The following is a 24999-nucleotide window of genomic DNA, read 5'->3' as shown; positions in this document are numbered from 1 at the left end:
GCACACAAATCCACGCACACAAATGCGTACACTCTCTTTCGTTGTCTCACACACGCAAACACACTTCGTTGGATGCTGTGATGGATTGAGGACCGAGGTGATGGTGAGTGATGCTTTGTTATTAATGTATCCAAATGAGATAATTACTTAGCCCTTCTGCTCCTCCGCCGCTCGGCCAGTTAGTTAAACACGCGTCGGGGATTATGATGTCAGCCAGATTAAATGATCAATTACACGCGCAGAGCAGAGTGCACACTCCCTCTCCCTCTCGCTTAAAGCACACACATAAACACACACACACACACACACACAAACACGAGCGGCGAATGAACATGTGCGGATATTGAGCATCTGTGTGTGTGTGTGTGTGTGTGTGTGTGTGTGTGTGTGTGTGTGTGTGTGTGTATACTGTATGTGTGCGTTTTGGTCAGTGGCCGGTTGGTTGGGGGCCCTGGCTTTTGACCTTGAGCTCAGGGGTCAGGCAGCAGACGGCCAGCCAGCTGGACATTTCCATCTCAAAGACCCCGAGGACCCCTCAACTCTCGCTCAACACACACACACACACACACACACACACACACACACTACCTCTAAGATCCCCTCCCTTCTTTTACTTGTATCTCATTTTCTCCTGCTGTGGATGGTTGGATGGTTTATGAGTGCGGAGAAGCTTCAGCCATTCATTTCTCTCTAACTGGGGGTCTAATGGAGAGGTCTACGCTGGAAACCTGAGCTCTCACTGAGTAATGAGCCGCCCTTTACTGTCCAGTGTGTGTGCTTGTAGCCTTGTGTGCGCGTGTGTGTGTGTGTGTGTGTGTGTGTGTGTGTGTGTGTGCGTGTGTGTGTTCGTGCACTGCCCAGCCGGCTCTGTGTTTCCAGGCTCTGACCCTGTAAATGATGTCTCTTCTCCCCTCATCCACAGTGGCTCTTTACTGCTAATAACCTCTGATCAGATCTTAGATGGCAGAGCCCTCTACTGGGCCTGGACTACCTCCAGCCCAACCGCCTGCTAATACGCTCCAATCACCCGTGGGCTTCTCTATTGGAGAGTTGATACGCAGGGATCTGCGGCGGGGACGGGTCACGTCCAGTGCCCTCCAACGTAGCAGCCCTGCCAAAGCCCCGCAACTACCTTTGCCATCTTCGAAGGAGCTCATGAGAGGGAGCACAGCAGCGGCAGCAGTGGTGTGTATGGGGGAGGAAGAGGGAGCCAGCCACTTCTCCACAGTCTAATGTAGTTAGGGCAGGGCCGATCAGTCATTCCGACCAATACTAACCATGTCGCTGGGCCTCTCCTCCCATCTTCTCCACACAGGAGCCACAGAGAGCAGCACTGTACATTTACCTGCAATTAGATTTGCCCGACTAGCTGGGAGTGATGGAAGCCCCTCAGACCCGGAGATGGCAACCATTTTTGCTCTTTGTGTATGTGCGTGTGTGTGTGTGTGTGTGTGTGTGTGTGTGTGTTGGGGGTGGTGGGGGGGTGGGGTATTCCACACAAACTTATTCATACACATGCTTATTTTTGCCTGTGTATGCATTTCTGACGGATAATGTAACGCTTAAGCAGTTTGTGTACATGCATGTAGTGTATGAGCCGATGTTCGTGTGTGTGTGTGTGTGTAGTTGTGTGTGTGGGTGTGTGTATGTGTGTGTTTCAGTAACATATTAAGGACTAGTGCTGCTAAGTGACAGCGCAGTAGTGTTTGCCTGGCCCTTTGCTTGGGTGGTGGATGGATAATGATTTAACCATTGAAGATTAGTGATCAGATGAATACAATGGAGAGGCTGATAGCTGCCCCTGTCTGTTTGCTCTGTCCCTACTGGGGACAAGGCTGATCACACAGACATACACACACACACACACACACACACACACACACACACACACACACACACGGTCACGTTAGTTTATCCCTTGTCGCTGAGCTCAATGCTAAACTCTATGCAAGCATGCACAGGACACAGGAGCACCTTAACTAGAGGGAGGGCTCAACTGTGTGTGTGTGTGTGTGTGTGTGTGTGTGTGTGTGTGTGTGTGTGTGTGTGTGTGTGTGTGTGTGTGTGTGTGCACTTGTACGTGTGACTGTGTGAACCTGTGCTGTGTAAACACGCCTGCAGTTTCGGAGGGAGGCTCTCTGCCTCGTCAGAATGCACACACACAGATTTCATTCCCTCATCCCTGAAACCCCCCACCCCTCATCTCCTTTCCTTTCCTCTCTCCTCCCCGTTTCCTTTCCTCTCTGATCGCTTCTTTCTGCCCCTCCAATCTCCCCCCCTTAGCGCCCGTGTGTCTCCGTGATTTACAGCTCCTGGCCCCTCCCCACACCTCGGCAGCACATTAAGAGCATTTAAACTGTGGCCGTTACTAAACAGTGGTCTTTTTGGAGCCGGTCCACACATCTAAAGCCCATTACAGCTACATCAAAAACTGGATAACAATGACTAATGAACAATAGATATCATGAGAGACTGTGCCAAATCAGTATTCACTGTTACCGAGACGGTGTGTGAATGTGTGCGAGGGGCAATCATAGCTCCATTCATTGTTTTCTCGCGCTATGTGTGTCTGTTTGTGTGTCTCAGTGTGTGCACAGATCAGCAAGCGCAGGAGCCGGCCTGTGATTGAACTTTTATGTCTATTTCTGTGAATGCGGGGATGTTTATACGGCACACGTATGTGTGCATGCGGTGCTTTCCATTGCTGTCTGAGAGTTACAAATTGCAAGATATTCACTGTTCTAATCACAAACAGTGGGTTGCAGTCAAACCAACAGGCAGCCCATAGTACCGCTGCACTCTACCTGTTGACCTAAACAGGACCACCCTCTTGCCCTCCCTTGTTGAGGCTCTCAGCCTGAATGAGTGCAGAGGTATGAGAAGGTGGAAGTGGCGTCCGTAATCCCATAATGGCAGGTACATGATGACAGGGGAACCTATGTAATCCTCTTCTAGATGCAGCTATCATTGTCCTTTACTGCAGCCACTTTCCCTACTAATCCCTCCATGTGCCACACACACACACACACACACACACACGCACACGCACACACACATACACAACCACCAAACACACACACTGAAACACACTTGTGTGTATATTGCTCACCACATCATGCATGATTAATGATGATTGATGCATATGTATACTTTGCTTAAGATAAATGCACACAACGAAATACACTCATAGTCTCAACATGTTGTCAAGACACACAAACTCATCCGCTCTGATTTAAATGACAAGACATAAAATATCCAATATTTTCCCAGAAAACCCACGTTAGGGTGATGACACACAGGCATATTTAGGGCCGATACTAATAACATACTAGCCAGAGAGACCAATAGGTAATGCAAGATGACAAATTGGACATTTGGAGAAATCAATAAAATAAAAGATACTGCCGCCATCCGTGGAATGCTGGACTCCAATTTCACGCTAGAAATTCGTTGTAATTTCACTTTTTTATTAAGGTTACTAACTGAAACCTCATAGTGTTTACTATAGAATAAACAAACAGAAACTGAAATAATTAATTAGCTGTCATCTCACCACTTCCACTGTGGACAATTATATTCAAAAAATGTATTGATAATACATAAGCTCATAAATCATCTCACCTCTGATTGGCTGATATATTATTTACATTAACATGAAGCATACTTTCAAACAAATCATTTGGCAACAATATATTTCTTTAGAAATGTGTCTCTATATGTGGAGAGAATGTAATAACCATGTTGACGAGGAGAAATTAAAGAAAATGTTTCGTGTGTAAATATCGGATGTTGCATATGAGAGTCTATAGTCACAGTTGGCTAGAAGAAGTTCACCTGTCTATGTAAAGATTTAGAAACACACCACACTTGTCATCAATGAAGTAGTGTTCCTTTTCACACCAACACTCATGCTAGCAGAGACTTATTGTGCACAATGTTAAGCCGCTCACAGCCATACATGCGTACACACACACACAGAGAAAAGGACAGTCTCTTGTTGACATAAAATATGTAATCCTTCCCCTTTCCGAGATATAGATTTTCAGACAAGTAAAGGACAGCCATCCTTGACCTCGCCACTGAGCGCCTTGTTAAATCTGCACACACGCTGCTGCGCGCACATCCCTTTTTACAGATGGAAGCAAGTCATAAAGTGTGGCACTTCCTGTGGTGAAAGTGGCTGAGATGATCTTAACTGATCACGACTGACCCTCCTATTAAAGTTTAAACATGGTTATCCACGTGTGATCATTTTACCTCATGGAACACTATACGTGTTTAAAATCAGTCATCACCTCTATTCATTTTATAAAGCTTTGTATCTTATTATTGTAGAGATAACAATTAAAATCAACTGTAAACTAAATACCCTGCTGCAGTGGGATTTACTCCATTACTCCAACGGTGATGGGCCATGAAGTAGGGGGGCTTCTATCAATGAACTCGGGCTTCATTTTGATCTAAACGCTAAACGACACACCTCTTAAGTTTGGTGACGGATGCTCGCATGGTTGTGACACTATATGCTGTGCAAACTGGTCTCCTAAAAATGACGCTCCCATACACAATGCTGCGAATTGTAAATTAGTCTTTGGGTCAACTGTTTGTGCCCCCCTGTTAAAAGAACAGTCAACATTCACATTTTTAAATGTATGTCTGTAACTTATAAATAGCTGAATTAAAAACATTTTTAAAAAAACCTGATATTTTATTTTTCAAAAGTTTCCTTCAAAACGTAATGAAGAAGGCAGTTTTGTAGGACGGTTGTACAGGAAAGATATATGTTAATATACAGAAATATGAACAAAGTACTCAAAACCTCTTGTGTGGGGGTCTACAGTTCTCCAGTAAATGTTTCCAGGACCACATTTTGCCATAAGGACTTAAAAACTAAACAATTGTCCCTTTTGTGGCTGGTAACTAAAGAGTAAAAATAATGTTGTGTAGTTCTGGCACCTTGACATGAGCATTTGTCCTTATTGTTTCATTTTGAACATGGCTGACTTAGTAGAAGAAGTTGATGGTGTGTGAATATATTTAAGATGTGAATAAAACGCAACAAATCTGTCACAAAAAAAAATTAAAAATGTTACGTTTGAAATCCAGCTCATTACATTCTCAGAGACCTTAAAGCCGACCTGATATTATCATCTCACAAACAAGCAAATATGAACTGGGCATATAAAACTGATCTAAAGATCCAGAGCAGCCACTAAAATAACTTTGGAGTGAAGTTGTCTGTCAACAACATTGCACATATTGAGTAATGCCTCCATCAAAAATGTACTCATACAAAGATTTTATAGTGTTGCAGTGGTACAAACAAACAAAAAGAAAACGCTTCCCCCCCGTTTCAGATTGCATAAAGGATTTATAATAATACATTTTGTTCAAGAATAAAATCAGTGTGAGGTGGATGATCTATATGTGCAAAACATGGACCTTAGAAGCAACGCATCCACCATCTTTATCTACCTTGCAGCCCTGTCCCCAGTGTGTACCTGCCAGCGCACTGACCACAGAGCCCTCAGGCCAAGAGGTCAGCGACCCTTCACCCTTGACCCCCTCAGCTAGTCAAACTCCAACCCTGGAACAGATGGATAACGGACTCTATGCTTTATCTCCTCCTGACTACAATCTCCTTCTCCCTGTCGGAGTGTTCTTTCAAATCAAGGCTGAAGAATCTTCTGCTAGCTTTTATTACATCAAATAATAATGATTTACTTTTTACTGCATTGGAATCCTTGTATTTGATACATTTCTCTTTTGAGCTTTTGTAAAAAAAAAATGTAAAAAATCTTTTGGCTTCCTAATAAGAGTTTTTCATTGTTTTTGAATGTCCTTTCAAATTGCCATGTTGCTGAAATGTGTAACTTGCCTTCTCCTTGCCACAGCCTTTCCTTTCATGTGTTCATGCCCTGCCTCTCTTCTCCTTCATCGTCCTGCTCTTGATTGCGTAAACTATCAGATACAATCGATCTGTTCTCCCGTTCTGTGTTTTGCCATTCTTCTTTCCCCTGCTACACTCCTCCCCTGTAATTCTACCCCCTCACTTATTCTACATGTACTATTTCTCATTTGCTCGCTCATCCTCTGCCAGTTGCTGACAGTGTGTTTATCCGCACCGTTACTCTCCTCTATGTGGTCTTTTAGTAAGATCCTGACCAACAGAAATAGCCACATGCTTGAAAATGTGTGACTCAAGTCACAAGACATGGGAATCCATAAACAATTGGTTATTTCACATCACCCAATATTCATTGAATCATTGCTAGTGCTGACTTGTCTTGTGTCTGCCAAACGTGTAATGTTAAAATTAACAACATTATTTCAGTCTTCAGTTTGGATCAAAAGTCTAAAAGGGTAATTATACTTCCACAGAGGCACAAAACCTCCATAACAGACAAATGAATTATTAATTGTAGCATATAAATTGTTTAGTGCTGCTATGATATTGTGATTGTGTGTGTGGGTTTATTTCACTAATACAAATGTGATGTGGAATGAGGCTGAGACAGTGAGGCATCCACCTCCCCCTGCATCCTTAAATGTACAATTTATAAAGAAAAGAATTGTTTTAGTTGCATCTTGATAATAGTCCAATGTTTCCTCTCATCATCGTGTGTGTGTGTGTGTGTGTGTGTCTGTGTGTGTGTTAATATATGAGATCATTATACACATTTATGCAGCAAAGGAGCCTCTCGTGCCAAAGGGGCTGACGCTCAGGCGGATCGAACCTTTCGATTGATACTGAAACAATTTGCATACTGATTCTCTTTCAGTGCGCACGGATCCATAACAACACCGGCCAGCTATTCAAATGCGCTTGCATCGAGAAAAGTAAGGAGAGAAGCACGGCACCGGAGCAGGAAAAAGGAGGTTTTTTTTAACGGGACGGATAATTTGCGATTGGAAATGGAGACGCATGCAGCTTCTAAGGATGTTTACCTCAGCCGGGATTTGGGACTCCGGCCGCTGTGGGGGGAAGCTGAAAGCACGAAGAGCCGGAGGAGCCGGAGGACGAGGGAGAGGGTGGGAACGGGGGGGAAACACATACGGAGGAGACGCACGGATGCGAGCTCATCCTCTGGTTTTTGCAACTTGGAGTTCATGTGCATTGCTGTTCAACATCTGTCGTTCTGTGCGCGGCAGTATGGGGGTGAGCTGGGAGGCTGTCACTGACATGCATGACAAAATGGGATCCTGCGGTAAAGTCGGGGACTACAGTGAGACTGCGTCTGTCTGTCTGTCTGTCTGTCTGTGTGTGTGTGTGTGTGTGTCTGTGTGTCTGTGTGTGTGTGCGCGCGCGCGCCCGTGCGTGTGTTGTCCGTGCGCGTGTGTGTCACAGAAGAAGAAGAGTTTAAAACGCAAAGATTTTGCACCCTGGCACCCTGTTGAGAAGTGTCGTGGGCAAAAGAGTGCCGTCCAAGTCTGACGCACAGTCTCTCTGGACGCTGACGCTTCCTCGCACACACACACACACACACACACACACACACACACACACACACACACACACACACACACACACACACACACACACACACACTTAACAGCAGCCTGCGACAGATTTTAACCTGTAATATCTGCTGGCATCGCTTCATGGCCAAACATGTTGGAGCTTTCTTAATTAAAGTTTCGTCGGCTTTATTAAATGCTGGTATAATATTGTCAAGTCCACAGTGGATATTATTATGAATAACTACGTATTGATTGTCTGCACAATGCAGCTCTCTGTATAGAGTCATGTTGTGGTATTTTAGATGCCACGACTGACAATTGCCGTTTCACTGCATGAGACTGAAGCAAAACAACAAAGTTATTCCGAATAATAGCTGATTAATTATGATCAATAGCTGTGCGCACGCGCACATGGATGTACAGCATTGCCTCGGGTTTATTTGTTTAAAAAAAGGAAAAATGATCTTATTTTAAAAACATACAGAGTAAAGTTTTAGTTGAGAGATCAGCCTAGTGAGTGTATGCGCAGACACAGATCCACTGGAAACATGTTGCCAAGTCACTCATGACAAGAAGTCTCTCTCGTTGTTATTGAGAAATGTTAATCTGATTTGGCTCAGTGCTAAAACAAATGCTTTACAGAATCCTTCATTATCAGAGTAAAATTGCAAAAGGACTGTCCTGTCTAAATTATGATATATTTATAAGGAGCGAGGTAATGATTTGTAGTTGCATTTTGTTTAAATATATTTATAAAAATTGCTACATCTCAGAAAACACAGTGTAGAAATTAATCTTTGGTCAATTGGCATACTAGAGATTTTATCCACCTTATCCTTGTGAATTCCCCAAATGTAATGTTTGTTACTAATATTCTAAAACTAAGATCCTTTATTTTGTCCACACAAAAAAAACGTGAAAAAAAAAAACAAAAGCAGAGAAAATTAGATTATCAATACAAATATATTTAGCGTCAAACTACATTTCTAGTAATGTCAACAGAAGTGTGCAGGAGCATGATAAAGGCTCGGTCTGCTTCAGGAAGAAGTCATTTGGATGTGCTCGGTGGGCTGGTCTGGCTATCGTTAACACGGGTTTGTTGTCATAATTGGAGTCTCAAAGTTACAGGGAGTAATTGGGCGGCATATGGAAACCGTAATGTAAAGTGATGCCTTATTAATTTCACATGAGTGCACGAATCAGAACAAGTGACGCGGAATAACACGAAGGAAGAGGCCGTTGATTTACCCCTGAGCAAGGCAGCAGGTCCGGCATCTGCTGCTCGTCCATGATGGCATTTATATTAATTGGGGGGAAAAAGGGGCGCAAAAAGTAAATTCCTTAATCAAGGGCGAGAAAAATCAAGTGGTTTTATTATTACATTTTGTGTTTGTTCCTGTTTGGTCACGTTTATACTCACGAACTGAGACCAGTTGGTCTAAAATGCTCTAATGTGGGATTTAAAACTGAAGAAGCTTCAAGAGAAGACGAGCTCTCTTTAGCTCTTCATTAAACTTTGTCTTGTCGCCTCTAAATTATCAGTGAGGTCAAATTGTGTTTTATTTATGTTTTATTCCCGATGCTTATGATTTTACTCTACTGTTTTCGCCTCAGAATAAAGTAAAACACAATTAAACAAATCCATCTGCATGGCTTTAAAGCTAATTTTATTTAAATAGAATAATGTTTTTATTCTTAAAGATATAACTCGGTGGCTGATTTAAATAATCGCCTCGCTTAAAACAATATATTTGCCTAAAATGTCACAAGTAAAGTATGTATAAAAGCGTATATTTTTAAGTTTGTTTATTCTAACAAATCAAAGGCCTTCGCCTGTGTTCCTCCAGGAATTATAATTTTATTCAGTATTGATTGGCGCAGTGTGTTTTCAAGGCCTATACTTCAAATGTGCTGTAAAGCAGCCACACACACTGCAATGCACATTTAAAGAGAAGAGCGTAGGGAGGCATTTCATATCTGCTCAGATATTTCGACATTTAACTTCTTTTTTTTTTTAGATTTTAGGATTTTAGGAAACAAAATCAATATGAATGGATCACAAGAAATGAAAGGTGAATCAATAAATCAGTGTGCGGGTTAAAACGGATGAAAACAAGAGCAATATGATTTATTTTAAAGCCAAATTCTGTTCCCCATGCATGCACCCTTGTATCCTCCGCCATTCATGACCACATAGAGGCCAAATTCAAGTAGCCTCATTTATAAAAATGTTGTTTCACCAGATGCCATTTAGCAGTGGATTATTCCTAAACAAGACGTAATCGTCATTTTGAACATCTATAACGCTTGCAACGCTGTGTCACTTTGCAGAGCTGCCGAAATATTGATCCACGTTCCTCTCTGCGATGCATTATGTTGTTTCTGCTCGGATATGCTGCTCTGTGCTTCCAGGGAACGATATCCCTGATAAATAATCAGTGTGAACCCTGCCATTAATTGGCTCAGTGCCTTCATGTGCCCATCGTCCCTGTGCTATAGCACAGACTTTTTCATTTTCATATAAAGCTTCATTATGGGGAAAGAAAATGAAAGAATGTATTTTTTTCTTCTTCTCCAAATTCGTCTGAATATGAAAATCCGCACTGGTCAGTGACACAGTTTCCTTTGTGCCAATTGGTTTGAATCCGCTTGTATCCTCCTTCCGAAGTGCTCAGAAAAGCACGTCCCTTGTATTATCTGCAAAGCAAATGTCACCGCGTCGTATAGGGCCGATCTCGGCACAATGGCCCCAGAAAGCCAACACACATAAACACACAGCTCAGGTCGTGCAGACATGGCAGGAGCATATCGATCCGCATGAGAATGTGTAGATGAGGTTTGCTGCCATGTAAGGCCAAACCCTGGCCTTTGCCTCTGTCTTTCCTCATCTTGTCTCTGTGTGTGCAGCCAAATCAAAACAGAAATAAATTGTCCTAATAAAAAAAAACTAATATTGTCAGAAAGAGAGTTTAATGAAGGGGTTTTATTTTATTGTATTGAATAAAGTAAACAGTATATCCGATATAGTCGGTAGATTGGAAGATTAAAAAAAAGACAACCGGATTCAATTCAGATTCATTTGAAATGGTTCCCTTGTCATGAAGCCTGATATACCTGATATGAAATAAATGTGTAATTCACTGTGTTTTTGGTTCCCTGTGGTCAGCCCTATTTGCCTGCCTCCAAAGTCTATTATGTCCACAGGACTACACGGTTGGACAGCCACACTTCGAGGAATTAGTGTTCTTTTGTCTCGACACACGTCACACACACGCCGTTGACATTGACTTCACATCAGAGACAGTTTAACTTCTTCTCTTTTTTTTCTTTTCTTTTATTTAACTCGTTCAACCGAGCGCTGGGTCTATTGTGGGCACCCTGACAGATGCGGGGCCCCTAGCAGGTCCAGGACAGGGAAAAGTCTGAAAGGTTAATCTGTCCCCCCGCAGATGTTGGCTTTGGGAGTCTTGAAGCGTCACCTTTGACATGTCCCTCATTCAGCGGGGGGTCCAGCAGGACACTGACCGCTGCAAGCTGTCACCTCGGCCGGCTGAGGACGCCCTGCGCTACCGCTCTATTAGGCTAAACGGCCCCTGACATGGAGGCATGGGCGGGCTGGGGGTCCGGCTGCAGGTTTGGGGAGTTTGACACTCAAGCAGGATGATTATAGGAGAGGCACAACAACAATAACAACAACAACAACAACAACACCGAGATACCGGACATGTTATGTGTCAGCCTGCCATTTCTTCCACGGCCTTGCATTTTATCGAGCATCTTTCAGTGTGTCTGTGAGTGTATGTGTGCAATTGTACTATTTGGAAGTTCCTGTCGACAAAAATAAATGTTCTCTCTTTTTAATCAATTACATGTTGGCGTTTTATTTGTAACATCACTGTGATAAGGAAAATGGTTATACTTCAATTTTTCTCAAATGTAAAGGGATTGAATATGCATGTGTCCATCTCCAAATAGGAGAGGCACACACACACACACACACACACACACACACACACACACACACACACACACACACACACACACACACACACACACACACACACACTGCTGGGCTTGGTTCGTTAAGCCTAATGGTTGAACAAAAGACACATCTGCTCATCTTTTTCTATCAAAAGAGAAGGTACTACTGTCTTCTTCGTTTGGTTAAACCGCCACATATTTGTCAAGAGGAGGGTGGGGGTGATGAGCAGCTGAAGTAGCCTGATAATGACAGAATGGATCCACAACTTTATTAGCAACCCTTTGGCTGCAAATTAAGTCAGTATCCTTTGTTGTAATGTCGGGAGCCGGAGTTCCTGTATTCTTGCGAATAATCAAGTGTGTTTTCATTGGAGGTTTGGAGGTTTTGAATATCAGACCTTACTAGTTAAAAATCAACTCCAAATGAACCCGGAAGTTGACTTCATTTGCACTTAATAATTTAAGGAGGACCATAATGAATGGCATTTTCTAAACAAGAAATGGATATCGAACGTTAGGCGCTGCATCCAGTGCATTTATGTCGGTCGATTTTGTCAGGATTTGATCAGAGATCTGTTGAATATCATGTTTTACATTTTAGTAAAGGCTGTATACGGGTTATATGGGAGAAAAGCTTAGAAGCAGGTGGTTAGATACCTCCCTTCCTTAATAAGGTAGCTGACGTCAGAGCTATGGGGCGGTGTGCGCGCGCGCGCGTGTGTTTGAGAGCGAAAGAGAGGGAGAGAGAGAGAGTATGGGAGGAGATGGGTGTTCACAGTGCGCATGTGTAGACAGCGATCTGTGCTGCGGTGGAAAAGGGGCTGGAGACACACAACTAAAGAGATGGCGCGGCACCCGACCGGAGCGCAAGGACAGCTGGTTGGCGGTGGGGGGGCTTGAATTATAAAGAGAATCAGAAAAAAAAATAACAAAAAATAAACAAAAACAACGACAACAAAAAGATCAAGGGGAAAAAAAGGATTCGAAAGAGCTATTTCCATTCTGCAAAACAGCGTCAGCGAGGTAGGACAATATACATGTGACTGTGAGGACAGAGAGGAGGCAATAGCAAAGGACGCTCCTGCAGGAGGAAGAAAAAGCAACAAATAAACAAATACAACTTTACTGGACGTGAGGACTTGTGGACATCGCCTAACTGCGGTTAGATCAGATAGATGGTTTGTCCACAGCGCTGCCCGGATCATGAACGCACAACTGTCGATGGATATTGGCGACCTACACGGAGTGAGCCATGAGTCCCTGGGTCACGGAGAGCTGCTGAATGGCCACAGTCCGCATGCCCGTCCGAGCCCCCGGGGTCTAAGCCACCGCGCCATGGGCATGGGAACCCTGCTGGACGGCGGAGACTATCACCCCGGTCACCACGGACACCTGCATCCAGCCATCAGCATGTGTGAAGTCCCCCCTGGCATGAGTGCGAGCAGCACTTACACAACCCTAACTCCCCTGCAGCCCTTACCCCCCATCTCCACCGTGTCCGACAAGTTTCCTTCCCATCATCACCACCACCACCATCCCCATCATCCTCACCATCATCCCCACCAGAGGATCCCCGGAAATGTCAGCGGGAGCTTCACGTTGATGCGGGAGGACCGGAGTCTGGCGCCAATGAACAGTCTGTATCCCGCATATCATCACAAAGATCCCTGCATGGGCCAGAGCCTCTCCCCGTTGTCTGGCTCCGGTCTGGCCAGCATACACACGTCCCAAGCCGGCATCCCCCCCTACGCTCATCCCGGTGCCGCCATGCCTGGTGAGAAGATGCTCACTCCCAGTGGGTTTGAGGCTCACCACCCGGCCATGCTCGGCAGACACACGGAGCAGCACATGAGCTCCTCGGCGGGCATGGTACAAATCAACGGCCTCCACCACCACCACCACCCGCACGCCCACGTCGGTGCGCAGGGGCACGGCCAGGGGCTGGGGAACAGCCGGGAGCAGGCCTCCGGGCCCGGGCAGCAAGGGGGCGGCGGCGGCGGCGGTGGAGTGGGTGGTGTTTCTGGGGGCCAGATGGAGGAGGTGAATACCAAAGAGGTGGCGCAGAGGATCACCACGGAGCTGAAGCGCTACAGCATCCCTCAGGCCATCTTTGCCCAGCGGGTCCTGTGCAGGTCCCAGGGGACCCTGTCCGACCTGCTGAGAAACCCCAAACCCTGGTCCAAACTCAAGTCCGGTCGAGAGACCTTCCGCCGCATGTGGAAGTGGCTGCAGGAGCCTGAGTTCCAACGCATGAGTTCACTCAGGCTCGCAGGTGAGCGAAGCCTCGGTAAAGCCCCCTTTTTGTTTTCATCTTTTCAATGTGTTGCCGTGAGAAACAGACGCTGAAACAGAGGGAGCGTTTGTTCTGAATACTACCAGATGTTGCGCAATGAGGGTTGGGACTAAAACTGATTTTGTGATTTAAAAAAAATATATATTATAACAAAGAGAAAAAAACAAAACATGTTCGAGCAGTGGAATGGAAAATCACATCAGGGTAGCATTCAGGACAAATTCCCGAGGCTGTTAGTTGTTTAGCCAAAAAACGTTTATAACACAATGTCTCCAGAAATGATACCTTTATGAAAGATGCTGCAGTCAAATGGTTTTAGATGCAAGCATGGAACTAGGCCATGCCTTAGGATTTTGTAGAACTGATGTCCATGGTTTCTTTCGATGAGGGAGGGGAGGAGGGCGGGGGGATTCTGTTGGATGGTCAAATCTAACATTCGTGTGTTTACCAATATGCCAAGAAGCTAAAGTTGAAAAGTTCTCAACCAAGCGGATGCTTGTGCAGCGACAAGAGTGTCCTGATATCAATACGCATCCCTTTTCTGTCTCTACACTGATTTTTGGGTAGTGTGAAACAAGTGCTCATGTCATTTTCCCTCGAAGTATCGACCGCTGGACTGTGTGCGTAAGCTGATCCTTCGCCCAGAAATCGTTAGGAATGTGTTTATTTGGGTGTAAATGCGACCCATCAGACTTTTTGGTGGTGCCCTTGGTATAAACAGAGAGAGAGAGAGAGAGAGAGAGAGAGAGAGAGAGAGAGAGAGAGAGAGAGAGAGAGAGAGAGAGAGAGAGAGAGAGAGACGTGTGCGTGCACACAGGAGAGTGTGTGATAAACTAAATTTAAAAGCTGAACTCGTGCATTATTTAGTCAGTGAAATGGGCTTTGCCTTTCACTTTGTTAATATTATAGGCCTTCATTTCAGAATAGAAGAGAGAGCATGTGTTTATGTTTTGGTCGTAAACCAACCCTGCCTTCACTGAGGTTTCTCTAATTAACTGATAGACCTCTGTATTAATTTGTCCCTGAGGTATACACACGAGTCAATTAGGGCGCGCATCGAGGCCCAAATCGCACGTGCGCGTTCACACACGCGATGGATTTTTGTTCGTACGTGTATAGGCCCAATCAATGACCTACAAATGGGCTTTTTGGCGTTTTGAAAAGTGAGGCTTCGGCCACAGGAAAGTGCGTGATTTTTGCGTACGTGTGTGCACGTGCATGCTCGTGCGTGTGCACGCCGGTGTAATCGCAATTGATTACTTTTCAGTTTTCCCATCTGCTGCTGCTATGTGTGTGTGTGTGTGTGTGTGTGTGTGTGTGTGTGTGTGTGTGTGTGTGTGTGTGTGTGTGTGTGTGTGTTAGTTGAGGATTTTTACCACTGCAAATTAGTTTTAAAGAAATATGGTTTTGTATTTGATCATCACTGATCAGACCAATCGATCAGTTTCCTATTGATTCGTATTGATGGTGGTTTGGGATTATTTTTAATGGACGATCCATTTATACTGGTTATACTGGGAAAACAAATGTCTGCTTGAGATGTGTTCATTCATTTTCCCTATCCACTTTTCCTTGAGCACGTTATAACGTCCTGTCGTGTTGTAGCTCATGTTTAATCCTTTTATAAGAAAAATAATCATATGCAAATATAAAAATGGCAAACTTCTTTTGGGCATAGAAATTTAAATTAAAACACGAGAGATTCTCTCAGAAAACAACACCAAAAACAGGTCGGGAGATGTGAAATTATGTACAGTTATAAACTAAATTAATTTGCAGAGAATAGGCTGAGCGCCATTTTATTGATCCGTTCGTTGCGAGGTGAACTAGATATGGGCTCATGTGCTGAAGTAGATGTGATATACTTATTGATTTCAGGCTTCTGAAATTAATCTCGGGCCTTTTCTCCCTTCCCCACGTATTCAATTACCCATCTGAATTTTCTTGAATATAATAAAATAGAACAGAATCGAATATGATAGAAACGGCGTGGATGTGGGCAGGTACGATTTGGCACAAGGCAGAATAAATTAATTCAAGAAACAAGAGATCAATTTTCAAATCAGTAAATCAGTTATAACTGTAGAGACCCTTTTGGTTTAGTCTCTCGTTCTTGTTGGTACTTTCATACATGTAATAATTACCGCGTACAGTAAATCAGAATAACGCCAACACATGCTCACTATAAACACGTTGGAAGGTCGAATATTTGCAGCAATGAGGTCTGTTTGTTGTTCTCGTGCTCTCTGTGAGATTATGAAATGCAGGACTATCGTCACACTGCTGCACACCCTGTGCCTGCAGGCCCAGTGTGTGCTGCAGTCTGTTTGAGTGTGTGGAGTTATCTGTGTGTTTGTAATGATTAGCCGGGAGCAGCAGCATTGTGTGTGTGTGTGTGTGTGTGTGTGTGTGTGTGTGTGTGTGTGTGTGTGTGCGTGTGTGTGTGTGTGTGTGTGTGTGTGTGTGCGTGTGTGTGTGTGATCAGTGTGATAACGAGGCCGCTGTCATGTCTCTGGTCCTGGGAAAGCCGCCTCTCTGCCGGGGCCTCCTCTGCCGGGCCCGGGCGGCCCGCTCCGTGGCTCCGGCTGTCTGCGTGGCCTTCACTGCTGCTGATTTATAGCAGCCCTTACACGAGGAGCTCCGGCTCTCTGTTAATATTTACCAGCACTGGAGACACCGGGCTGAACTCGGAATTATACTCCAGTTTATGGTCACGCGGGCATGTCGCTGCACTGTACTTTACCACACACCTGAGACCGTGTTACAAATAGGTTACAAGGTGGTATCTGCAAAACCCGCTTCGACTGGACTGATTTAACACATATGCTTAATTTAATATACTGCTCTAATAAAGCGTGTTTACCGCTGCTTTACTAAACGTCAATATGAAAGACATGCATTACATCCAAACTAAATGTATACGTTCATTGTAACTCAAAGTAATACGCCAACGTAGAATCCAGTACGAATGCCTTAAAGCATTGTTGGTCGTTTTTATATGGTTAAAATTGTCATTTGGGCAATTCATCTCGATACTTTGTTAGCAATCCTTTATGGTATTACTTTATTGCATTTTCTTTCCTTTGCACATTATTATGTTTTGAGATTTTCTACCATAAATTGCCTTTATTCATCAGGCGCATATTTAAAAATTGAACAGCACTGGTTTGTAAGAATTGCGGTTAGAGTATGCCGTTTATTAATTTCCCCAGCGAGCCAATATTGGTCCAGCAGCCCACGCCTGCCCCCTCCTGGTCTCGTGGATGAAACTCAATTTTGGCTGGGTGTGCTAGAAGAAAAACATAGTTTGGCTCTTAAACGGATTAACAACTTCCTCCTTCCGTTGTTTTCAGCACCGCGGACAGCACATTGTTCTGCCTGTCTGCTCTCCAACGAGCTTCCAAGCTGCAAACCTCTGTAGAAAGTCACAGCTGACAGATAAACTAAAGAGAGATGCTTCTAAGAGAGTAACACAACGTGTGGCCTCAACATCAGAGACATATAGGGGTATAATTCCTGTTTGTATTGACTCAAAAATGACCATTTGAATGATGATAAGCCATTCAATGTTTCCATATTATTGTCAGTTACAATACAGACAATTTAAAACCAATGTTTGTGGTCTTTGCTGAATAGCAATATATGGTCTCAGAAATACAAAATAATCTTGATATATGCATTTATTTGAAGCTTACTTTGTTTTGGGCCTGTATTTGTGCACCAAAACAAATTATATGAGTTAGTTTGGGTCAAAATGGATTGGAGAATATCTCATATTAGTATTGATTTTAAATAATCACATGAGTGATGAAAACAGACTTGTACGTTAAGCTGGTTTGGGGGACAGCCACAGAGATAATTCATGGGTTATAGTCCATGGATTTATTCAGTATTTTTTAAATCCAAGGTCAAGGTGTGATTCAGAAAAAAAGATTATCATGTGTTAAGTAGAGTCTGCCCTCTCTCACAAACATGCTCTCTCTCTCTCTCTCTCTCTCTCTCTCTCTCTCTCTCTCTCTCTCTCTCTCTCTCTCTCTCTCTCTCTCTCTCTCTGTCTGTCTCTTTACTGAATCCTCCACAGCATGTAAGCGTAAGGAACAGGACCACGGCAGAAGCGATCGGGGGAGCGTGTCCAAGAAGCCCCGGCTGGTGTTCACAGATGTGCAGCGGCGGACGCTCCATGCCATTTTCAAGGAGAACAAGCGTCCATCCAAAGAGCTGCAGATCACCATCGCCCAACAGCTGGGCCTCGAGCTGACCACAGTCAGCAATTTCTTTATGAACGCACGCCGCCGGAGCCTAGACAAGTGGGTGGACGACGGCTCCGGTCACCCAGTCAACTCTGGCTCCAACGCCTGCACCAAAGCCTGAAGACGGACTGATTTGACCAACTCCTGAACTGACTCAACCTCGGTGGAAAAGCTTTAAAACTTAAGAGAAACAAAGAGAAACTTAAAAAGACCTTGAAGCAATGTTTTGCCCTTAAACCTGTACTATATTGATATTTATAGTATCCAAAGATGAAAAAAAAACAAACCAAAGACTTCTTGTTTGACCTGCTTTGAAAAGTTTGTTTCAGCAACACATTTAAGTGTAACATACTGCAAAAAGACTATAGTTTTACCCCCTTTTCACACATACTCACTGTCACTGGTCTCTAGCTTTACTACACCCCCCCACACCTCCCTACCCAGTATCAATCTATCATTCGCCATCCTTATCTTTAATCTGATTGGTTGGTTTTAATGACGGGTACCTACATGGAGGTTTAATCAGCCTATTGGCAGTCTGATCTGCAGCAGTCCACACCTTTGAAAAACAGCCAGAAAGTGGAGCTCCGGTGGGATTGGCCAATCAACTTTAAAGACAAAAAAATCCTACGGGAGCAGCTGGATTGTTGTGCGACGTTGTTTGGATTGGTGGCGGTGGACTGTTTGTCTGTCTGTCCAGCTGTCTGTCTCTCTATCAAGCATTCCAGACAGACAGGGAAATGCCCACGCGTAGACTGCTAACCCAAAACCAAAGACCCAACCCTGAACCAAAGCAAAAACCCCTCACCTCAACCCATATGGTAGTGCTTTCTTCCAACATGCTGAAGCGTTGAATGATTTAAACAAGAAAAACCAAAGCTTATACACCCTGAAGCCTCTCATGCAGTTTAGACATAAAAAAAACCACTTCAGAACCTGCTATGAAGTAATTTGACCAAAGATTATATTTTGTAGCTGATAATCTAAAGCATATTTTTACCTCGTTTCCTCCCTTACCTCCTGAGATAGACTGTTAGTTATAGGCGTCACTAAGAAAAGAATGTCACCGCTTATGGTTCTTACGACATGTTTGAGTCATATATTCCCTGCAAATGGAAACGCTCTGTGACACAACCCTGAAAATTAACTATTGATATTTGCCTTATAGATGCCTTCTTAAATCAAACTAAATATTGCGGTAATATCTTTGCAAACACTGGAGAGGATGTTCCTGTAAAATGCTCATTGTGAGGATTAATCATTGCAGATACATCCTTTCCTGTACGTCTGTATAGCTAACGCCTCCAGATTTCGCTGAAGTTCACGTGTTCAAATACCAGCAGCTGGAGAACAAAGACCAACACATTCTGTCGTGTGTTTTCTCTGCAACGGTGAAAACAAAAGACACCGGCTCCCGTGCTCTCTGTGTGGTTGTGACACATAGAAGGAGACAGGCGGCCTTCTTTTTTTTTTTCAGGACAAACTGTGTCACCACTTTAATAATAAGCATTCAGCGTCGCTCCGTTGTCCCTGTGTGCTTCATCCGTATATGATTTTATCTCCTCATCAAAGATGTTGGGCGGAGGGGATGATATCAATGATCAAATCACTTTCAGGCACTTACACAGCAATGTCACCTCGTCACCTGAATACCAAAGCACCCCACCCTCCCCTTGCCAATGCCCAGACACCCCCTCCCATCCTGCCTCCGCTCTCCTGGTAAGCTATGCATTTCAGCACTGGGAGGAAAGCACTACACAGGGCCGGCCCAGGGCAGCGCACCATTAAATATATTGAGCTGGCCCCTTGCCGTCATCCTCCTCATGGCCAGGGTTAGCGGCTACATTCATCAGAACAAGCGCTGAAGGAGAGGCGAGAGGGAGCTGCTTCTCCACCTCTGAAAGAAGAAAAATTTAAAAAAAAAAAGACGACAAGAAACAAAAATGTGTCAAGACCTGCTGATGTTTTATAGTGTGAACCAAAGATGCTACCTCACTCAAGTTCCATACGTGATTTCTATCACTTTGATGATACCAAAGAAAACCAAAGATTTTTTCTCATTGCACGGCCTCTATGAGTGGTGTTAAAAGATGTTGTATGTATCCCCTCCCCCATCCGCTCTCTCTCTCTCTTTCTCTCTTCCTTTCTTCTCCCCAATCGCCCCCTCCAACCTGCACTCACCCCATGCACCCCTGTTATGCTTGCTCTTGCTTCATCTGTGCTCTGATTACAGCTCCATAGATAGTCATGCTGATGTAGCTATAGGCAGATATGCTGATCCAGCCATAGATACACACAAGCGGCCTTGCAGGTGCCTGTGGGGTACAGCCGACCTGCTCGCAATGTGATCCGCCTTTCTTTGTGCTTGGCAGCACTATCAAAGTATTCATTTCTACCATGAAATGTAAAAGCTGACATTGTGGCTGTATAAAAAAAAAAAAACTTTTTTTTAGTTTGGTTCATGATTCATTTCCAAATAATCAATGTGAATTTGACAGAGTACCCTGCTGGAGTGGCTTTTCCCCCCCAGCTTTCTTTCTACTCTGCCCTGCCTCTAGTCTCTAGTGTGTATCTATAGGTTGGTAATATTGATCCACCAAATAGGTCAAACGTCTTGACATGAACGTAGACAGACAAGCTGACATGGGCAGAATTGTTGACTCAACTATAGGCAGACATGTTCCTGAAAGTAGAAGCAGACGTGTTGCAATCTTTCTAAAACTCCCAGGACGAGTGCCTTGCTTGAACCAAAGTGTTAAACCGCTGTTGACCTCTCACCTTTGACTCTGTGAATACCTCAGCCTGTAGAAGGGCCACTACTGAAGAAACAAGGAAAAGGTTTTTTTTTTAATCACACCGTGGTGCTTTCGTCAGCGCAACCATGCAATGAAAACATACCAAAGGAATTTATCTTGTCCACTTCAACAGATTAAACCAAAGGTCTTTGTTTCTCCTCTCCTGCCCCATTCTTCCCCTCCATCCCTCCTTCCCCAACCGTCCTTGTCTCTCTGCTGTGTGTAGGAAGGTTCAGCACTCTGGCCGTGCATGTCTTTACCAATGTCTCTGAATACCTCATAGTAATAATTCCTTTGAGTTCTGCATTGAGACGTCTATCTGTGAGTAAGGCAGAACTCCACTCGTGTGGTAACTGTTACTGTTACTTAAAAAAAATTGTATGATTATCTATTTTGAAGCTGTTGTTGTTTTTTTTTGGCAGAAGTGCTCTGTTTCGAGTCACGAGGACGAGTTTCAGGGTTGATGTATGAAACTTAAGGGATGGAGGGAGAAGCATATTTTTTATCAGACATTGGGTTATGCCAATATTATGATGGTAGACTATTGCTTTTACAGGGTAAAACCAACTGCTGTGATATTGTGTTTATATTTTCCCTTTTCTCTACTTCTGTGTTGTGATTTTAATTTAATTGCATTTTGTAATGGTTAACCACTGCTTTAATTTATGCATTTGTAGAAACTCTAGATTTGTATATAGTAGGTTTTTTGAAAAAAAAAAAGAAGAAAAAAAAAGACAAAGTTTTATGTTACAGCCTTATTTCCCACGCTTAGATATAAAAAGGAGTAGTTTGTATTCTTCTTCAGCTAAATCCTAGCCGGCATTTCAATGTGTGTTTTAAACACTGCCAGAAACCCAGACAGTTGATTTGCCAATGCAGACAAAGTAAAACAGGAGCTACTTTGTTGAACAGCTGGCAAAAAGCAGTGTGTACGTGTGTTTTTTCTATTCTTTTGACTTTTTAAAAAAAAAAAACAACGGTTATTTTATGGGTATTACTGCACATCCAAAGATTTTTAAAACAAACCAAAAATTGGAAAAAAAAAATATGTATAATGTTGAAAAGCACTGGCATTTGTGAGGTAGACTTGTTGAGTTTTGATTTGCCATTCGCACGGGTATAGAATGTAGAAGGCGTAGGGGCTATGTAGACAAGCTTCCTCTACCATGTGGGGAATCTCCAGTTCAATGTACAATCTGAAGCATTTGAAACGAGGGCTGCAAGCCCCGCTCACTTTGCTGTCTCATGCACAGAGTGAGGTGGAGTGCAGGCTGGGCAGCCGGTCTGCCAGGGGCTGTGCCGCGGAGCTGGGTCTGTTTTTATTGCCGCGGCACTGCCGCCTCGCTCCATCTAGTATCTGTTCTTTTGGTACGTACTCGTGTAATGACTATGAGCAAAGTCTAATAAAACTGCAAAGAACTTTACCAAGGAATCAGTGTGTGAATGTGTATGGGGACGATCACCTGCTCATTTCCGTTTTTGATCTGTGGATGAGTGAGTGTGCGTGCAACTCAATTGTCAAGTACTGCTGAGGTTTTGTTTGTGTGTGTGTGTGTGTGTCTCCATTTGCATGTGTTTCTTCACTGTGTGTCCGACCGTCCATGGTTAAAACCTGTACTGCTGGGGTGTATGCATGCGCGTGACTGATTGGTGCATATCCCACCAGCGGGTTTCACTCCCCCTGGTTGTCGGAGGCCTGACTGTTAGTACTGCTTCATCTCTGTCATGCAGACAGCACAGTATCAGCATGCTGTGCAGTCATTGTGTCACAGAATGGAGAATGTCAACTTTTCCCAGCAAAGTATACAGGTGCTTGCATAACCGTTCTTAAAGCCTAAGTCAAAGAGGGAATGGATGATGCAGTGTGGATCCATTTCCCCCCTTCCCCCCATTTTCACATGTTCTGTTATTTATTTTGTCCACAAGGAGTTCCCATATGATGGGTAGCTTGGCTACAAGTCTCATAACAATACCGCGGCGCCGAAGACAATCATCTGGATCTCTTACGCTGGGGAACTAGTTTCTCACCCGCAGAGGGGTGTCCTCCAGCTATTCATATACAAAGATGCTTGAAGGGTTTTGATAAACAAGCATATTTGTTGTCATAGACATTTAGGAATAGATTATAGTAGTAGTTCATCTTGCATTTCCAAATGAAATCTTGTTGCTCTTGTCAGCCTTGTGCTCTCTTCAACCTTGATCTCTTTCTTTTGACCTCCTTCTCAACTCACAATGCTTCTTCAGTTTTCTGTGTGTTTGTGTGTGTGCGTGTGTGTGTGTGTGCGCGTGTGTGTGTGTGTGTGTGAGAGTCCGTGTGCATGCATGAGTGCCTGAGTGTGTGCACGTGTGTGCAAGAGAGCCAATACTGTCAGTGTTACTCTCAGATGTATAACATGTCTCATGAATTGATTTGTCATTGCTCTTTCCCAGGCTTTGCTACTGCTTTCTCAGTGCCGTGCAATATCATCTGTTGTGATTGCTAAGCAAATGAAAAAAAAAGAAAGAAAATTGAGAAGCAAGTGATGATGTCATCCAGCTTTTTTCAGTGTTCAAAATGTTTCAACATTTCTGTAGTCACAAAAAGTAGAAAATAAACTGTTGGTATTTCCAGCTTCTGAATCTTGGCTCTTGTTATTATTATTATATATTTATTTTTGTGTGTGTTTCGTGTTTTTCAGTTCAGACAGGGAAATTGCAAATCTGCAAAAAATATATGCACATCTTTACTTGTAAATATTATATAAGCCTATACATTATATAAAGCAACAAATCCTTAACTTGGAACTCAACTTGCAAAAATAGATTTTTAAAGAACTGTTAAGTCCTCAGTCAGTTATTCTGATTTTAGCCATCATTTTGTATACTGCTTTGTAAAGGCAATACATCAGCAAAGTCATCTGGATCGCCTTAATATGTTTTACTTTCAGTTACACAGAATCATGAATTAATCAAGCCAAGCGGTGACTTCCACACATCAATCCACAAGTAATTTCATTGATTGAACGCAGCAAAACAAGAACAAAGCACATTCAATTGATTTTTCACTGAGATTCTTCTGTTTGTGGAGCTAAACCCCACAAATCCATCTGTAAGTAATCCATCATCCGAAGGTGATGTGTTGTGGGCTACTCTGATTACACTGATTCAATTTGCATGTACACAAGGGATGCAAAAATAGTGAAACTTTTTGGTATCAGACATTGGAAGTTGAATTTAAATGATTGGAAGTCGAGTTCAAAGTCACATTTCTTAAACACTGAGTCAGCGGTAAATCCCTTGGACTATGGTTGGACCAAAAACTTTCAAATTAGCCAAACTCGAACTATGCCTGGAAAAATACTTACTTTTAAGATGCAATGATAACAGAGCAACAACGTGAGACGTCTAACCTTCATGGTGCGTGAGGACAAAGCTGGTGAATACTATCTGAAGAAAAACATACTGCAGGAGGTATTCTGCCTTTGTCAACAAGAACGTGATCGTTTCATGTCAGTCATTCACTTTACTTAGGACTCTAAAGCTAAATAATGCTCAAGTTTGTGAAGCCTGCTACAAATCAATAAGCTTTTCTGCTTGTGTTTGTCAGCTCCATGTAGTATGTGTGAATACGCTTTTCAGCTCTTTCAGCTCTAAGTGGGTCAAAGTGTACGGAATAAAGGCACTGCAGCGTGCCACATGGATGAAGGACACTTTTTTATTCATGAGTGTTCTTGCCATGAATGAAGATAGTGAGGTCACAGGAAAGAGACCCGAGGGACAGTCAGTCCTGGCAACATGTCTGTGCTCTTTCACCTCAGTTGCACTTTTATTTGTCTTTCAATTGCTGGAGTTGTTGCATTTACCCTTTCCTCTGCTGTTGTGTACCATTTTTCTAATTTCTACAGTGTCTTTCTAGTATTGTAAGATGTGTGATAATCCATATTATGGTTGTAGTATTTGTTCCTATTTACTTGCTGCATTACTTCCATACTGCCACTAGATGGGGCTATGACATGGGATTTTCAAAACACATGAGCTTATTTGTCCCATGCAGATATTTAATTAAAATTAGCTTTACATCAATGCAGATCTTCCAGCGGTGAATCTAAAAATGCTCCCATATCTTTTTACATTAGCGAGGGTGTCATAGCTGTCTCAGGGTTGCTACTACTTTTGTTTGTTTTGTTTAGGTGTTGCTACTGTTAACACCAGGATTTATCACTATGTGACATCATCACAG

The 24999-nt window shown here is 43.4% G+C and overlaps 1 protein-coding gene across 2 annotated transcripts; it reads left to right on the top strand.

The window, feature by feature from the left end:
* The first annotated feature begins 12265 nt into the window (after positions 1-12265).
* On the top strand, positions 12266-23230 carry onecut1 (one cut homeobox 1). 2 transcript variants are annotated; one of them, XM_068600383.1, is made up of 2 exons: positions 12266-13714; positions 17817-23230. In XM_068600383.1, exons 1-2 carry the CDS (start codon positions 12646-12648, stop codon positions 18104-18106), a joined length of 1359 nt encoding a protein of 452 aa, XP_068456484.1. In that variant the 5' UTR covers positions 12266-12645; the 3' UTR covers positions 18107-23230. The 2 variants fall into 2 exon arrangements, with proteins under 2 accessions (XP_068456484.1, XP_068456400.1); XM_068600299.1 differs by having other exon boundaries at positions 12266-13729.
* The last annotated feature ends 1769 nt before the right edge of the window (positions 23231-24999 follow it).

This window comes from Clinocottus analis, unplaced genomic scaffold (assembly GCF_023055335.1).
Source record: "Clinocottus analis isolate CAN_PGR_092001 unplaced genomic scaffold, fCliAna1.0.p SCAF_1, whole genome shotgun sequence".
In the NCBI taxonomy this organism is placed as follows: domain Eukaryota; kingdom Metazoa; phylum Chordata; class Actinopteri; order Perciformes; family Cottidae; genus Clinocottus; species Clinocottus analis.
The sequence above is the reverse complement of the archived record's forward strand: the minus strand, read 5'-3'. Positions and strand labels throughout refer to the sequence as shown.

Bases quoted from the DNA above. Each gene is read 5' to 3' on its own strand.
- onecut1 (XM_068600299.1), top strand. From the start codon at position 12,646: ATGAACGCACAACTGTCGATGGATATTGGCGACCTACACGGAGTGAGC. The intron at 13,730-17,816 runs GTAAAGCCCCCT...AATCCTCCACAG, and splicing joins CGCAGGTGAGCGAAGCCTCG to CATGTAAGCGTAAGGAACAG.